This window comes from Dryobates pubescens, chromosome 3 (genome assembly GCF_014839835.1).
Source record: "Dryobates pubescens isolate bDryPub1 chromosome 3, bDryPub1.pri, whole genome shotgun sequence".
Taxonomy (NCBI): domain Eukaryota; kingdom Metazoa; phylum Chordata; class Aves; order Piciformes; family Picidae; genus Dryobates; species Dryobates pubescens.
Window position 1 is genome coordinate 47,361,870 of NC_071614.1, and position 15,573 is coordinate 47,377,442.

Sequence of the window (15,573 nt, forward strand, 5' to 3'; positions counted from 1 at the left end):
AGATATGTGTTCTATATCCTTTCTATTAAATGTATTTTTAAAGATTAATTGTGGTTAAAGTGTAGAGGAAAAAGCAAACTCTTCTTTGCCTAGGCCTTCATCAGAAGCTTTGTTGCTATCAGTCTCTTTGTAAAAATACTAACCTTTCCAAACTACATCACATTTGTCATATAAACTTACAGCAAAAGAAATAAGATGGTACCTTATGTGTTACATACCTAAGTTTTTCTAATCATATTAAAATGCTTAAGCCACAAAAAGAGAGTTCAGGTTGCTGCTGTTTTCGTTTCATTTTGTATCCTTGCACCTATTTCCATCCATTTAGGCGAGTCATGGCAAACAGGAACGGGATTAACAGCCTTCAGTGGAGATGGTGCTGCATGGCTGGCTGCTGCTCCACCTTATGAACACACAGCTCTGTGAGCAGCAGGCCTTCTTCAGGAGACTACCACTTCTAAGAAGTCTGTGCAGCTTCATGCTTATAATATATTAATACATTAAGTCTAACTAAAATTTCTAGAGGCAATAGCACTCTTTTGATTGCTGCATCCATCCAGTTCCACTTCAAAAAACTTTCTGAAGGTAATTCAACCAACTGTTCTGATTATTTTGTGGACAAATGCCTCGGCTTTGAACGCTGTGGTACTGCTCTTAATTGACTCTTAATACTACATTCCAACAAACCACCTCTGCTTGCTGCTTCCTCCCTCTTCACACAGCCTTGTGGTGGGAGTGAGTTAGTTCAGACACCACATGATACAGCATTGAAGCCTCCGAAGAGCATCTGGACACAGAGACTAAATTCTTGAAGGAAACAAACATTTCAGAGGTAAATACTGATCTGTCTGGAAATAGACCTTTCTTCTACCTTCTGGTTCACTGAAACAATGATGTAACTCTTTACCACATGCAGCTGCTTCATCTGTGATGCATTAAATGACCTATTTTTTTCTCCAGATCTTACAGGACTAGACTGATTTTGAGAGATAATTAATATTTCTACAAAAACAGTCACTGTATCATACTATTTCACACAGTTTAGCTCAAACAGTCTATACAGGATACAAGATTTGCATGTGAAATTCCTATGAAGGTTTGGAGCATGGATTCAAAAGGATGCAGGCCAGACAGACAAGTGGCACTTGACCACATATCAGCAGTCACTGGATCCCAGCACAGCTACGACTACCCTCAACACATGGGGGTCACAAAGCCAAAGCCCTAAATAAGTCAATTTACCATTAAAGCTTCTTTTTAAAAAGTATACTTAACTCCACAGATTTGCACATCACTGCAATTCCTGGGGAAAACTAGTTTTAAAATAAGAATCTACAGGCTTCTGTAAGGAGAGACTGAAATGCTGGCTGAGGGCATAAACTCAACAACCAGTTTAACAAGCACAGGACATCTCTTCCTAAATGTCATTCTTTATCTTACATTACCCATTCCATTTTGCCAGCAAAAGCATCCATGAGACACAGTGGGCTGGAAAGAACAGCAGATACAAACAAAAAAAGTGAAAATTTCAGCAGGGAAAGGAAGAAAGAATATACTTCATTCTTTATTGATAAGGATTCCAAAAATAGGCACACACTGCTCAGAACAAAGTCTGTGTATGCATTCCAAAAATACTGCTGTTATCTGCGTCTGATTTTCATTCAGCCAGGGGCAGGCTCTGGGCAGGGAAGAAGAGCAAGACAGCATCCAAAGACTTACCCAGGACACAACCCTCAACTGCACCTCAGTTTTGGCCTACAAATCTGACACCCCAGCTACTTTCTCAACAAAGCACATTACAGGGCTTCAGGTCCGAGTCCAAAGTTATTTGTTAACATGCTCAGTACGTTTAAAGATTCTACTTCTTTTTCTTTAGGATTATACACCATAATTAGATCCCATTTATATCCTCCCTAGGACATGACATCACTAACTTTCTTGTATCAAATATTTGCTTCAAATGAATTACAGTAAAAGCTGGAGACTTTGAAGGTTTGTGTTAGAGTCTCTGCAGTTTGTAAATAATGCAAAACCTTCTGCCTGCCTTCAGAAATGCAATACAAAAAGGCTTGCTGGCTTCAGTGGCTGATATTCATATGCAAAGCACACCACCCAGGCACGAAGAATGGGAAGACAATATTGTAAAGCTGTAAAAAGGAATGCAGCATGTTATTCTCAGACTTCACATTTCCACTCAGAAATTCCATTTGTGGTCACATTTTCAAAGACTCCTGCATTAGCTGTTACTTTATATTTTATATTTATCTTTACATTTTGTATTTAAGGTCCTGTACATCCAAAGAGAATTAGTACTCTTCAACTTGCCTCCCAGGAAAAAAAAACTCAGCCTGCCTTTTACCCCAGAAGTATCACTTTTGGCACAGTTAGTAAACAGAATATTCAACAATCATCATGGATATTCCAGCTAAAGAGGATATTCAATGCCACATTTGATATTATTTTGAATGAGAAGACTATACAAAGTATTTGATTCCTATTATGTTCAGGAAAAAATAGGAAATGTTTTCTTAAATACAGCCAAGAAATGGACTATTGTTCCTCCTGCGGTTTGGTTTTGCTCACAAATGTTTTCCCTCTAAATAATACCCATCTTCCTGTGTTTACATTCATATACCAACAAAAGCCATTCACTAAAGAGTTCTGAGAGGCCTTAAGAGTCTGATTTTTTGGCCTCTTCTTTTTGGGAGGTGGTAGGGGTGCTTAAAGAGGATGGATTTTTGTGTCTGTGTGTGACTGTGCAAATATGTGCACACATGCATACATAAGACTTTAAAAACTAAAGACTTGGCTTCTAATACACTGATCCACTTCAGCTGTTAATTACACTTATACCAAATGAAGGCTACTGGTCATCTCTTTTAACAAGCTTTCACTCAGTCTCTACCAGCATTCTTGCACGAATGGCACTTGCAGAACATTGTTAGATGTCACAGTTAGGGTTGCCCAGGCACCTTAGATATGTCTGCAACATCCTCTGAATTTCTTGAATTTTAATACTGGTTTTGAGACACTTACAGAATTTCTGTAACGTTTATCCTTCAGATGCCAATAAAGTCCCACAACTGTTTTTGTTTGGGGGGGCAGGAGTTCAGGGTTTTTGGTAAGTTTTTGGTGTGGATTTTTAGTTAAGGAAAAAAAAATAGTAATTGTAAACATCGTCCATTAAAATGTCTCCAAATGGGCTTACTTGTTTAGACAGAAATGGATCTTTAGAGCTTCAGAATAAACCTTGAATGTAAGGCCCTTGATATTCAGTCATTCCTAAGTTTGACCATCTCCGCATCCTGTCTTTCAAAAGTTCTTCATCTTTTGATTTCAGTTGTTCCAGCCCCTGTTGAACTACAGTCATAAAATGTGAGTTTTACAATATCCTGTGTTTTATAAACCATGAAGTAACTTTTGAAAAGCCAAAAGGAAATAAAACCAAAAGACAGTGTGGCTAAACAACAAAGCCAAGAGACTGTTAGAGGTAAGAAAATACCGTTTAAAATGTTGAAGTCATGCCCAAACAAGTTCAGCACCACCATCTTTGGCACATTCAACATAAAATTGTGACAAAAATGGCCAAAAATGTTTGGGAAACAATTTGCTAAAGGCATTAGGACTAACACCAAATCCTGCCTGAATACAGAAGCAGGAAGCCTGCCAGCATCCAGAATGCCAACAAAAGATCAAGATGTAAAAGCAGGTCTTCAAAAATTACTTGACCACTGAAAGAAAGCTACATGAATTTGGAAGTACTTTCAGGGTGATGGCTTTCCTTTCCTGCCTGTTTTGCAAGAGGAAGGTATTGAAAGATGCATCTGAAACTGAAGTTTCAAAAGAAGGATTTTAGAACGAAGTTAAACAAAAAAGTCAAGAATAAAAAACTCCTGTGTTACTGTCTCATTTGAACCAACACTTTTCTGTTTTGCAAGAAAGCTTCTAAAAAGGTAATCTGTCACAGAACAAGAAAAATATTCCCAGTAAAATGTAAATAACCAGTCTATGTAAAAAATTGAATAAGGCCTCTTGAGAAAGTCATCCTACCTACTACAACAAAGATATCTCCAGTTCACAAAGCCCTAAACACACAAATTGCTACAAGCTTGGATAACAGCAGAAGCGTTTTCCCAACTCTGTACATTTCATTTGAGACCTGCAAACATAATCTGTCTGGACCTCTGGTTCGACCCAATGTACTCATTCATATGATCCTGCCAGTTCCACATGGATTACTATTTCCAAGAGTTTATATTCTGTATACTTTGAAATAAGATTCCAGACTCTCCTTCCCCCACACTAGGGCTTTTCCTCAACCTGTTCACTCTCTTGCTGAAAACAGCCTCCAAAATCCAAAGAAATCAACAATGTAATAAGTAGGAATTAAAATAGTTTGTAATACCATTTACAATACAATCGTTTATAATCTGGCCCTTAAAAACTGATTGTAGAAATTAATGGCAAAGAACATCCATTTTCAAGACTGAATATGGAGCCTGATACAGGAAACTTTCATGGCTTAAGAGTGAAAACCATAGAAATACGGCCTGATTGTATATTTGGCTAATTTTATGCACATATTTTTAACTGCTTTTACATGCAAGTGTATAAGTGTATGTAAAATGAAACAGGAATGTGCAGGCACAACGCATTTTTACTTATACAATCATGAAAGTTTCATTTGTTACTGGCTTTTTATATGTATGTCCACACAAAACCAGATTAGAAACCTGTAAAACGGGGATGTCATCAGTATTACAAATCCAATCCAGTCCAAGTAATAACAATTACTTTCTTTTAGGAAAATGAGCTTTCTAAATCAAGGCTTCTTTTACAGTGAGTTTAGACAGCACTTTTATTAAAAAAAAAAAAAAAAAAAAAAGAAGAAAAAATCCATGCAGGAACTATGTATGTTAACATTATTTTCTTGCATAGCCTTGGCAATCTCACCTGTTGAATATCTGCAGATGTTTATGAGCCTCGATGCTTATGATTGTGTTGCGATCCAGCCAAGTTGTAACTTTGATTCTTTCAACCTTGCCTATAATTTAATTTTTCCATCCCTCTACCCCTTAATTAATGTCATGGTTCACATTGTTGGATGCTCCTACTTCCAATAGTCAGGCATCAAGATATCAACAGGCTGGGCAGATGGGCAGAGTCCAACTGCATGAGATTTAACACATCCAAGTGCCGGGTTCTGCACATTGGCCACAGCAACCCCATGCAGAGCTACAGGCTGGGGTCAGAGTGGCTGGAGAGCAGTCAGGCAGAGAGGGACCTGGGGGTGCTGGTCGACGGTAGACTGAACATGAGCCTGCAGTGTGCCCAGGCAGCTAAGAGGGCCAATGGCATCCTGGCCTGCATCAGGAACAGTGTGGCCAGCAGGAGCAGGGAGGTCATTCTGCCCCTGTACACTGCACTGGTTAGGCCGCACCTCGAGTACTGTGTCCAGTTCTGGGCCCCTCAGTTTAGGAAGGATGCTGACTTGCTGGAACGAGTCCAGAGAAGAGCAACAAAGTTGGTGAGGGGTTTGGAACATAAGCCCTACGAGGAGAGGCTGAGGGAGCTGGGGTTGCTTAGCCTGGAGAAGAGGAGACTCAGGGGTGACCTTATTACTCTCTACAACTACCTGAAGGGAGGTTGTAGACAGACGGATGTTGGTCTCTTCTCCCAGGCGGCCAGTACCAGAACAAGAGGACACAGTCTCAGGCTGCGCCAGGGGAGATTCAGGCTGGATGTTAGAAAAAAGTTCTATACAGAAAGAGTGATTGCCCATTGGAATGGGCTGCCTGGGGAGGTGGTGGAGTCGCCATCACTGGAGGTTTTCAGGAGAAGACTTGACGGGGTACTTGGTGCTGTGGGTTAGTTGCTTGGGCGGTGTTGGATTGGTTGATGGGTTGGACGCGATGATCTTGAAGGTCTCTTCCAACCTGGTTTATTCTATGTATTCTATATTTTAAAACTACACTAAACATAAGTTACATGATAAAACAAAACATTATGAGCTTCTGAAAACAGGAAAAAATAATGGTATTGATTACAGAAGAGTTCTCACTTCCTGTAAACATTTCTATCTCCCTCTCACACAAACAGACTCTAAAGGAAAACCAGAAACAAGAATTTAATTAAACACCACTAGTCTGAATTTCAAATCACTGAATAAACAGATGGCCATGCTTCACAAGACCACCAGCAGTCCATTTCAATTAGCTGGAATTCACATTAATGTCATGGCATGGAAGCTAGAAGATTTGAACCAAAGCAGCATTTATTTATTTATATATAGATATGTGTGTGTGTGCACTTGCAATGGCTATAAATAGCATAACATTAAAGTATTTACCACTATATAAAATTAGTACCAGCAAAAAACCAGGAGGCTTCTATTTAAGGCCATCATTAAACCCAGACATCTCCTTCAAGTGTATCATGATGCTTTCTGGTACTTGCACAGACTTCAAACCCAAATTAATGGTCTTTTCCTTAGCTTTTTGACAAGGAGCTTCTACTATTGGACCGACACTCGCTAAAGATTATGGCACAAATACTGCCAACAGATAAGAACTTATTAAACTAAAAGAAATTATGCCAAAAGATCCCCTTCTGCCTTCAGTACAACTTCCCTTTTCATCAGCACTAAAAGGGACACTTGCTACTTCTAACACTGAACTACTCAAATTTGCAACAGTGGAAGACAGACTTGAAGGGCAATTAGAAAGGTATTGTGATTTCAAGAGCAACACAAGATGCAAATAACTGACAAATAAGCAGTAGCCTATATTGTGACATAAGCATTTATGAAGAAGTGTTGCAAGTAGTTTTTCTGTTTGAGACTCTTCATACAACTAGGGGAAAAAAAAAACCACAAAAACAACACAAAAAAGCAGTCAACAACAACAAAACAAGGAAAGAAGAAATGCAGTCCTTTCAACTGCTTTTAAGTGGGAATTGCACAAGAAAAGCAACTGCTGCATAGCTTCACCTTAAGGCTTCAGCATTCTAGAATATCCATCCAGTACTGTGCAAGAATAGTTACCTTTTCAAGGCCTGTTCCAGACAAGATACAAACATTTTGGCTTACATTCTCAAATCTTACACTGCACTGTGAGATATCTTCCCATTTTCATCCTCTGGCTGTTGGTTTGCTTGTTTGTTGGGGGGTTTTTTGTGGGTTTTGTCTGGATGTGTTGGTTTGGGTTTTTTTGTTTTGGATTGGTTTTCTGTGGGTGGTTTTGGAGTGGCTTTGAGGGGGCTTTGTTGTCATGGGTTGGTTGGTCTGCGGTGTTCTGTTTTGTTGTGGTTTTTGGTTTTTCCCCCCCCTCTAATTTTTACTATTTCATTCCTCTTGCATTTACTTGATCTGTTGACAAACTTGTTTTCACAATTGCTATCTCCAGTGCTCAGGACTCCAACTGACCAAACAGCTCTACGTGATAGCTAGCTGACAGGCATTCAATGAACAAAATACTTCAGCGCAACCAGAAGCCCTGAGGTTTCCAAAGAACACAGAAAATGATAGCAACTTTTTGAAATATTTATAAAAGTAATAAATACCTGAAGTACTCACAGCAGTGGAATAAGGGGTACGAGCTCCTGTATTTTCAGCCCAGCAGCCACAACCATAAAGAGCTGCCTAAGGAAAAAAGTGCATCTTTCATAAATTTAACTATGCAAGGGGTTTGGGTTGGTTCCCAATCAACAACAAAACTCAAAAAAAAAAAAAAAAAAAAATCAACCTCTAAACCAACAAAAAGAAGAAACCCAAGATAAATAAGAAAATCCTAACAGTCAAAATTTCAATTCCTATCCATTTTGCTGATGGTAGGCTGAACATGAGCCTGCAGTGTGCCCAGGCAGCCAGGAGGGCCAATGGCATCCTGGCCTGCATCAGGAACAGTGTGGCCAGCAGGAGCAGGGAGGTCATTCTGCCCCTGTACACTGCACTGGTTAGGCCGCACCTTGAGTACTGTGTCCAGTTCTGGGCCCCTCAGTTTAGGAAGGAGGTTGACTTGCTGGAGCGTGCCCAGAAAAGATCAACAAGGTTGGTGAGGGGCTTCGAGCACAGCCCTGTGAGGAGAGATTGAGGGAGCTGGGGTTGCTTAGTGTGGAGAGGAGGAGATTCAGGGGTGACCTTATTGCTCTCTACAACTACCTGAAGGTGGTTGTAGTGAGGTGGAGGTTGGTCTCTTCTCCCAGGCAACCAGTACCAGAACAAGAGGGCACAGTCTCAGGCTGCGTCAGGGGAGGTTTAGGCTGGAGGTTAGGAGGAAGTTTTACACAGAGAGAGTGATTGCCCACTGGAATGGGCTGCCTGAGGAGGTGGTAGAGTCACTGTCGCTGGGGGTGTTCAGGGCGAGGCTTGACAGGATGCTTGGTTCCATGGTTTAGTTGATTGGGTGGTGTTGGATGATAGGTTGGACACAATGATCTCGAAGGTCTCTTCCAACCTGGTTTATTCTATTCTATCTTTTACTATTCTTCAAAACTGAGTTATTATCATAGATACATCATATTCTAACCTATATTGACAGCAAAAATGAAGGCACAGATATCAAAATGCAAAAATAGTTCCATCTGCTCCCTATTGATATGAAGTCCCTTCCACTATGCTGTTGTGAAAAAAATATAAATAAATTTTGAACACATTTCAAAAGAGAGCTGCTTTTGGGGCAGTGGCAAAAATCAACCAGAAATCCAGCTGTATAGCAATGGAGTATGACGCTTCTGATACGCCTCAATATTCCCTCACCTCATAACAATAAGGAACATGTATCTGATGTGCTCTTTTGATATCTACATCACCTCCCCAAACTCACAAGATCATTAAAAAAAAATTTATCAGGACAACTTCCCTATATATTGATGAAAATCATATATAAAAACAATCTAAGCATTTAATAGATTTTTGGTGATATTAAAGAGGTATTTAAGTCCAGAAAATTAACTTATTAATAGTTATGGTGAAGGATAGCTAACTACCAAACAACTTCTTACCTATCAATATTTTATAACACTGATATAGGACACCAAAACTAAAACTTGCATTCCAATGTAATGATAGTGCCTTCAGAGTTTAATGGGAAGGGAGAACATCGGTTTGCTATCACAGCGCTTGCTTAATGTCATGTCTAGTGAACACTCATTATGAAGGAAAAAAGTTATAATCACCTGACCAACTCTTCCAGGATGCTTTAGTGCTAAACCTCCACTGGAGACAGCAGCAGCAACATTTCCTTCTTGGTCAACAACAACTGCACCAACTGTATCCAATGTTCCCAAGTCATTCTCCTGTAGGACACACAAACAGAAACAACTACTGAAACCAGCTTACTGAAGTTACATTACACTTCTTAGCAGTGTGCAAACTAATGTGCACAAAACCAAGTGGCAGGCTGATCAATAAAACAGATTGGATCTCTATGCATATTGTTCCAATTGTGCTGCCTGAGAAATGACTCAGGCAGCCTTTCCCAGAAGCTTCAAGATGGCATTTTCAGAAACTCTGATCTTTAAAGATATATATACATTGAAAAACAAACCCAAAAACTTTGATATCCTGAGTGAGACAAGCACAGATTTGTTTTCTCCCAGACCTATCCTTGAGTTCAGCAATGCTTAGTGCCTTCCTGGTTGAAGAAAACGACCCTTTGTCCACTCTGGGTCACTAGAAAAGCATCCTCACATTCATTGCTTCTGCTCCCCTATGAGCAGAGGTCTTTCATCATCCTTTCCTGTTGGGAGCTCTTTGCCTGCTGTCTCACTGTGGATCATAGAATCAGTCAGGGTTGGAAGGGACCACAAGGATCATCTAGTTCCAACCCCCCTGCCATGGGCAGGGCCACCTCACACTAGATTGGGCTGGCCAGAGCCTCATCCAGCCTGACCTTAAACACCTCCAGGGATGGGGCCTCATCCACCTCCCTGGACAACCCATTCCAGGGCTTCACCACTCTCACGGTGAAGAACTTCTTCCTCACATCCAGTCTGGAACTTTCCACCCTCCCCCCACTTCCTTAATACATTGCATTTAGTCACTCAAGAGAAAGAGCAGTTTTCCTTTCTCTGCCTAGGCTTCCCATAGACGCTCTTCTCTGCAAGCCCCAGGCCAAGGCACTCAGACTTCCTGCCCAGTCATACACTTCTGATGAGACAGCATGCAGTGTACATAAAATAAAACACATAAACAAAACTTGATACATCAACCATCACATACTCCAACGATGAATGCTGCTGCACAAGCCCTCAAGCCTTTAGCTGGTCAGTATTTACTGTATAAAAATTTACCTGCATTAAAAGAATGCTACATAAACTTCGCCAGGCAAACAATATCAAAGGATAAGAAACTATTCACATAAACGCATATTTTCTGGACTAAAGATCCAGAAGGAGGAAGAAAAACCCCAGCAAATTGACACCTAGTTCTTCAACCTCAAATTATCAAGTTTTCATCATCTGTTAAAATTTCCTAGGGCACAGGACATCACTTGTAAAGCAGAAATCTTAGGAGCTGCTTTCCAGGTTGTAAAGTTAAAAGAAAATTAGGGAACTCTTCCTTAACATCTCCCAAAACTGCCAGCCAGAACCTAATTCAGGTACTATTAATCCAGGTAGAACAATATTATTCAGTAGATTGAAAAGATTTAAGCAGCAGAGCAGAGCTCACTGGAGATGCACTCGCATCCACAGAGGTTTGCAAGATCAGATTGGATAAAGCTCTTCCCAAAATGAATTCTCCTTCTCAAATCAAGTAGCAAGTATTTTAGAAATCTCATTGTTCCCTTCTTCTGCACATAAAAAAAAACCCCTATAAATAGCCACAAGGCCCTCAGGAAGGAATTTACAGTTTAGAAGAGCTCTATCCACTGCTTGCTGGAAGATATCTACACACAAGATCTCTTCCCTCTCAACTTGAGATTGTTCTGAAATTCCATGGAAAGTAATTACCACTAAATTTCACCTGTGAGTATCAAACTGACAAAACACAAAATTAATCAAGATTGAAGCAATTAACATTTACATGCTATTTATCCAACTGTGCACACAAATAAACAGGATTTTACATCTGATAACTGAACTCCTATAAAAAGAACAGGACAACACATAAATCTTCCAGTACATCCCATGATGGCCCTTTAGAGAGTATGTGAAAACAGAGAGGAGCACAATCATGGATTGTGCTATTTGGAAAGTAATACATCAACCATTAATGGTTTGGTTTTTTAAATCTCAGATGTAAGGCTCTTGATGAAGCCCTTCTGTTGATTAGAGAGTATTTAACAAGGTGAGAGGCAATCTTTCAAACATCATTTTATTTATTAAATATTTTAAAGTAATACTTATGAATTCCTCTAAGTAAAGGGAAAATGCCACTATCCTGAAAGCACTGGGACAAATTCACACACAGCAATTTCAGGAAACGTTTTCCTTTAGGGCAACAGCATAGCATGACACACCCTCACATCATTCTAATCTTGATGGAGTGTGCATGACTATGCCAACATTTCCATGTCTGAAAAGAAGCAATTGCAGTCTATGCATACAAAGCTCCATGTCTAGCCTTTCCAGTTTAATAGTTGGTGGGTATGTAAAAAAAGGGATAGGGCTGCAGTTCCAAAGAGTATTTATCAATTAAAGCTTAACTTTGATGAGAGCCTTAATGTTCAATTCCTCCAGTATGTATATGGCTTTCATATAATTATTTTTAAAACTTTTATGAGAGCTCATCTTTGACAGTGAGAGTTTTGGGATGACAGATGATGTGCTTCATCCTTGGCAAATGTCTCTTTTTCCAATAGCTTGGAGATAATTGTTCTGCTCATCTTTCATTTTGAAAAAACTAAGCTTCCTGTAAGGCTGCAATTATCTTACATTCTGTGGATAACACAAGCAGTCCACATTGTTAACGTGGTTTGGTTTTCATCCACCCTTCATATGACAGGATGTGCCCAGTATGATGACAAAACTGGAGTGCTATGAGTGCTATGTTACTGGATTACTTACCAGCAAGTAGAGCTCTATTTGATCACCTCCTTTACCTACCATCACTGGCCTTTCAGGTCTCCCACAAGCGCTGCACATGACACTGGAGCCCTTGAAATTTCAAATTGCAGGTTGGTAAGCTCATGCATTGGCCTATGTTTCAAGCATTGACTTGCCCCTTATTACATGAACATCAGTATTATGTAGAGAACCCTCTTCTCTCAGTTACAACTTAACATCCTTAGTTTCATAAGGAAATACCTGACGTCCTGCAAGCAGGAAAAGTTCCAAAGCTAATAACTAACTTCTTCCCCCTCTATCCTTACTTTCCTCACAGGACTTCTCCTTTAAAATAGAAAAATTTCCCTGCTAGGGAAAACTTATTATCCAAGAACACCAAAGAAAATATCTACTTAATCACTGGTTTGCATTTGCACAGACTGCATAGAATAAACTTTTTTTGCCAATTCTCTGCAACCAATACATTATTTATATCAAAATATGGAACTACATAAGGCACTGTTCAGTCATCTTACCAAAGCAAAGACAAATGGTCAATTCAAAAGCCCACAGGCCCCAAATAAAGCACGGACATATAATTTAATGAGCTATACATTGATACTCAACAGTAAACAAACAAAATAACCCCATAATGAGTCAAAATAACTCTAGAACCAAACTAAGAGTAAGTTGAACAGAGGGAATTCTAATAATTTTGTAGTACAAGTAATATGGGCCAGGTCAATGCCAGATGCACGCACAAATGCACGTGTTTACCTACCTGACATTTCAAATTTCTCCAACTCCAGCTCCATAATGCATTGTGCTCAGGAAACATTAAAGAGTGGGAAACAGTGACAGAGATCCCAAGCTAAAGAATATGTTTCAGTAAATAATTATCTCTTTGTTTACATGTGGCATATGTCCAGTTCAAAATGAGCAAAATATTTTTCATGGCACAAACAAGATAAAAAAGTGACAGACTGGTTTTCAAATAGCAAGGCAGAAAGCTTTAATTGTACTAACATTAAGATGCTCAAGAAGTGATTTCTGACACTACATTAGTCTCATCACATGACATGAAATTTATGAGCAACCAGCTGTAAGTGTAGGATGACAACAAAATGTTAAAACAGGAATTTACCTTTTCATGTGATTGTCTTCTTTTCTTTAGTTGAATGAGATCTGTTTCCACCTTTTCAGCCAACTCCAGCTTCCTCTTGTTCCTCTTAAAAGCTGCTAAACTAAACCCTATAAAAATGATTCAAAGGCATTTAACTAAGTATAATTTATTTAAACAAATATTTGTGAGTTGACATTTTGCAGTTCTCATCCCCCTCCATTTTTACTGATGCTAAAGGCATCGATTAAAAAAAAAAAAAAGAAGAAAAAAATAGGTAAAAACTAAGTCTTTAAGTTTTAGTACAAAATGTTTACATCATTTCCTAAGTGAAAAAGTTGTACTATTTTTCAGCAACAGTGATGGGTAAAATATCTAGTAGAAAGAAGTTGCTGAACACATGGTAGCTACGTTGATCTAAATATCTTTCTGCTTGGCTTAGAAACAGCACTGCACTGCAGAAGAAAACAGAGTAAGTAGCTTGTGTTAAAATTATTGGGTTTGACTGCTGACAAATAAATAGATACCATGTGAGCTCCTCCTGATATCTGTAAAATTGGACTACTGCTTTACTACCTTAATTGCATGACTCTGTTTACCCACATATTTAAAGCTGTACAATAGCCTAACAACATTCTTATGTTCTATAATACGACACAATCCAAAGACCACCTAGGTCCTGAAAAGACAAACTTGTATTTTCCACATCTAAAATTCCACATTCAGAAAGGAAGTGTTCTCTGAAATGGAGCAAAAAGTAAAAATCTGTTATGCCTAAGAGACCAAAATGACATCTTCCCATTATAGAAGTTTAGGGGCGGGGGGGAGGCAGATATTGACATATTTAAATTACTTTTGACTTAATATTGTCCACAGATGGTTTTAACATTCTCTTTGGCATGTAGAGGAAAGAAAGGGCAGGGGGATAAAAATGTTTTGTCACTTGTCAATCATGCAAAATGAAGCTATTAGAACAGCAGAGGTATGCACAAGTTAATTCACAAATTCAATGGAAGTAAAAAAGCACAGGTTTCATTTTTAATCTATATGCCTTAAAAAAAGACACTGTAAATAAAATTCTGAATATAGCTACATGACTATTATTCAGAATACTGGAACAGCTGCAAGAACAGTCTATGAATAAAGTAAATATTGCAGAGCCAACAGAACACAAAGCTTTCATTTACAGTTCTCAAAGAACACAGACAGCAAGCATTTTACTTCTTTGACACTTCCCCACACAGGTGCCAAAATCACCTAGCGAACTCTCTTTCAAACCTGTTTTCAAGTACATAAAATTGGACCTTCAACTACCACAGTTATTCAAGCATATAAGCTAAAAGCAATGAGAAAGCTGGCGTTTCTCTCCAAAAGCATAATTAATACCAGTCTCTTAAAACTGTAAACACATATTAATCTGCCATCACCAAGAAAGGAACAGAAATGAGGTCCAAGATGTAAAAAACACTTTACAGGGAGAATCAAGCAAAGAATCATTTCAGTCTAGTACTAATTAGGCATGGGGAGGAACAAACAGAAAAACCTCAAGTGGATAAAGACTTCATTAAACCTAACTGCCCCAAAAAGAAAGAAGTCAGTACATTGTTTTTAACAGAATTTTAAAGCAAGAGAAACTGTAAGTTGACATAGCTACAATAAATACAGTGCATACCTAGAGTCACAATACGGGTGGGTGAGTAAGAATGGTGGCTAGCATCGGTATTCATGAAAAGTAGGTATTACATAGGGATAAACATGCCTAAGACTAAACATGCTATTGTCTCCTGCCAATTCAAATAAAAGCTCTGTACCTAGAGAGGCAAGATAAATATGAGGGTGCAGGATCTCCTACATGAAAACCAGAACACAAGTTTTCCTTGTACTCCCGAATCTAATGCTAGTGGTGCCCTGAAACCTTCTGCAATATTTGTATGTTCAGCAGTGCAAATATATGCACAAAGATCACATCAAAACTATAGGGCATGTGGGCTAGCCCCACAATGAAGTGCCAGTTACACAGACAGCTGCTGTATGGCTTCTCAGCAGCAATCCAACTATACCTGGGTTGCTACTTATCCTGCCATTTTTTCCACAACACATGAAATTCACTAAGTTTGAGAGAGATGTTTCACTCATTGAAGGCCTCGGTTTCTAGCTAAGCCATCAAATAATCTTCATATTTTACCTTGTGCTTTAAGTTTCAGTTTGTCTTTCCAAAACAAGACAAACACTGAAGATTCACTTTGAAGGATCTAACCGCTCACAGTAACTTCTTACCTGCAAGTGTTCCAGCCCATGGCAAGGAGGTTGGTACTAGATGATCCTTGAGGTCCCTTCCAACCCTAATAATTCTATGATTCACAACTCCTCTAGGCCCCTATTCCAATACCTGACCAACTTTCTTTAAAAAAAAAAAAAAAAAAAAATCAAAAAATTAGTTAAAATCTTGCATGTTCTAATTTACATTAGTG

General features: G+C 39.0%; 1 protein-coding gene across 1 annotated transcript in view; it reads right to left on the bottom strand.

Moving 5' to 3' along the window:
* TASP1 (taspase 1) overlaps positions 1-15,573 on the bottom strand; it is an 87,301-nt gene that overhangs the window by 39,412 nt on the left and 32,316 nt on the right. Inside the window, exons 8-11 of the mRNA XM_054180103.1 lie at positions 13,127-13,233; positions 12,004-12,093; positions 9,172-9,291; positions 7,558-7,636 (exon numbers count right to left, since the gene is read on the bottom strand). Coding sequence (XP_054036078.1) covers positions 7,558-7,636; positions 9,172-9,291; positions 12,004-12,093; positions 13,127-13,233 — 396 coding nt within the window. The remainder of the gene's footprint in view (positions 1-7,557; positions 7,637-9,171; positions 9,292-12,003; positions 12,094-13,126; positions 13,234-15,573) is intronic.